The sequence below is a fragment of the Apteryx rowi genome, unplaced genomic scaffold, assembly GCF_003343035.1.
Source record: "Apteryx rowi isolate R43461 unplaced genomic scaffold, aptRow1 scaffold_45, whole genome shotgun sequence".
NCBI lineage: Eukaryota > Metazoa > Chordata > Aves > Apterygiformes > Apterygidae > Apteryx > Apteryx rowi.
This window is the reverse complement of record NW_020450705.1, coordinates 3,670,119-3,672,131: the sequence shown is the minus strand read 5'-3', so window position 1 is coordinate 3,672,131 and position 2,013 is coordinate 3,670,119. Positions and strand designations below refer to the sequence as shown.

Sequence of the window (2,013 nt, the reverse complement as noted above, 5' to 3'; positions counted from 1 at the left end):
GCGGGCCGGGGCGTCGGGGCGGGCTGCGAGGCCCGCGGGGCGGCGGCGTGTCGCTGCCGGGCTCCGTGCCGTGGTGCTGCCCTTAACGCTCCGCTCCAGAACCTCATCTTCCGCTACCTGCAAAACGTGAGTACCGCGAACGGGCCGGGCCGGGCCGGGCCGGGGGTTGGGGGGGCTCCCGGTCCCGGGGAGGGCCTGGAGCTGCTGCCGAGTCCCGCACTGCCCGCCGCTCCGCGGCGCTGCGCCGCGCCCRCTCTGTCGGGGGAGTGCCACAAAGCGGCTGTGCGCCTCGGGCACGGCAGCAGGTTTGGCTGGTGGGTTTTTTATTTCCACCTTGGTTTTTAAAGCCGGTTCCTGTTAGCGGACGAGCTTCCTGTCGTTCGGGTGCAGAACAGCTAGTTCTGAGTTCAGAGTTTATTTTCTACATTTAACAAATTATCTCCGTAATGGGAGTCTGATCTTTGAATCACACGTGCAGGGGCGTTCTTTTGTGTCTGTTTTAAAATATATACTAATACGCGTGCATCCATGACTTCTTCAAATCATTGAGAAAAACACCTTAAAAGATGTCTGAGGACACAACTGAAACCAAATTTGAGAGTTTGTCCTTTAAATGTTATGGAACTGCAGTGGCTGTTAGTAGTGGGGGTCCAGTTGAGTTCTTAGTGYACAGGAGAGAGGAGCAAAATTGTTTGGGATGTTTATATTCATATTTTGCTCTTTTCCCCTATCATTTTGCAGAGATCCAGGATCCAGGTGTGGCTCTATGAGCAAGTGAACATGCGGATAGAAGGCTGCATCATTGTGAGTATCAGGATGTGCCCTTATTGTTTCTTTTATTTGTTTCTTCAGATTCACCCATTCTGTTTCTTTCTGTCAAGAAAAACACAGCAGAGTAAAAAAGCACTCCTTATCCCTCCAATGAGTAGTCTTAATTGCCCAGCCTATGTCAGCATAGTTAATGATAGTTCATATCACTGTTGCTGAAGTTAAGAGCAGAGGACTTAGTTTGCTAACTGCTTTTGTTGTTTTTCTTTAGGGCTTTGATGAATATATGAACTTGGTGCTGGACGACGCAGAGGAGATTCACTCAAAAACGAAATCAAGGAAACAGTTGGGTATGTCTGCATAATCTAAATGATATATGGTCTGAAATGTGGTTATTTGAGCCTTCCAAATGGCAGCACTTTAAAACGCAAAACATGTGAAGACTGTTGATCTTGAAGTATAATGAAAGGATATTGGCTAGATCTTTGTTCCTGCTGTTTGTTGATCTGGTGGTTTTGTTGGATGCACAGGAGAATCAATCAGTGCCGGAGACTGATTTTTCCTTACGCTTGCTGTGCCACCTCTGAGTCAAAGCAAGGAGCCACCTAAGTGGTGGTATTTAGTATTTACCGTCTGCTGATGAAGATGAGCGATGGTCTGTGACAAGTGATGTGCTCAGGCTCTTAGCGGGGGCATGGTGCTGCTGGGGCGCAGAGCACTAGAATGGAGATTGCGTCTGATACGCTGTAGTGTGAAACGTGGGCCATGTGCTGCCAGGCTTGTAATCCTGTGGTGTGGCCATCAGGGAAGAGACTGTGTGTGACCGTAGTCTGAAAAAAAACTTGTCGGTTATCAYGTGGGCATCTTCTTGCAAGCATCTTTGCCTTTGTGAAATGTTATTTGAAAACATGAGGTTATCCTCAGACCCTGGGATCTTTCTAATCCCCCTTTTCCTTTCTCTGTGTTGCAGGTCGGATCATGTTAAAAGGGGACAATATCACTCTTCTACAAAGCGTTTCTAACTAGAATTTGCTGTTCTTCACTTAGAACAATAGTTRCTGTGCTTCAGAGTGGATAAAGTGCTAGGTCATGGGAACATGACCTGCTGGTAGATAGGAAGCTATGTGTAGCTGGGGTTGCATGCTGAGTTTAAAATGGCTTGTTTCTTTGTGGGAGTATTTTTTTTAACTTTGAAACGATAAAAGATGTATTTCACAAATAAACATTTTTCACGTTAACTGTAAA

At 46.9% G+C, this 2,013-nt stretch overlaps 1 protein-coding gene across 1 annotated transcript; it reads left to right on the top strand.

The window, feature by feature from the left end:
* Positions 1–6: 6 nt before the first annotated feature.
* SNRPE (small nuclear ribonucleoprotein polypeptide E) lies at positions 7–2,013 on the top strand (the record flags this gene model as incomplete). Its single annotated transcript, XM_026077253.1, has 4 exons — positions 7–126; positions 742–804; positions 1,040–1,118; positions 1,739–2,013. Coding segments are annotated over 4 exons (318 nt in total), but the record flags the coding sequence as incomplete, so codon positions are not given.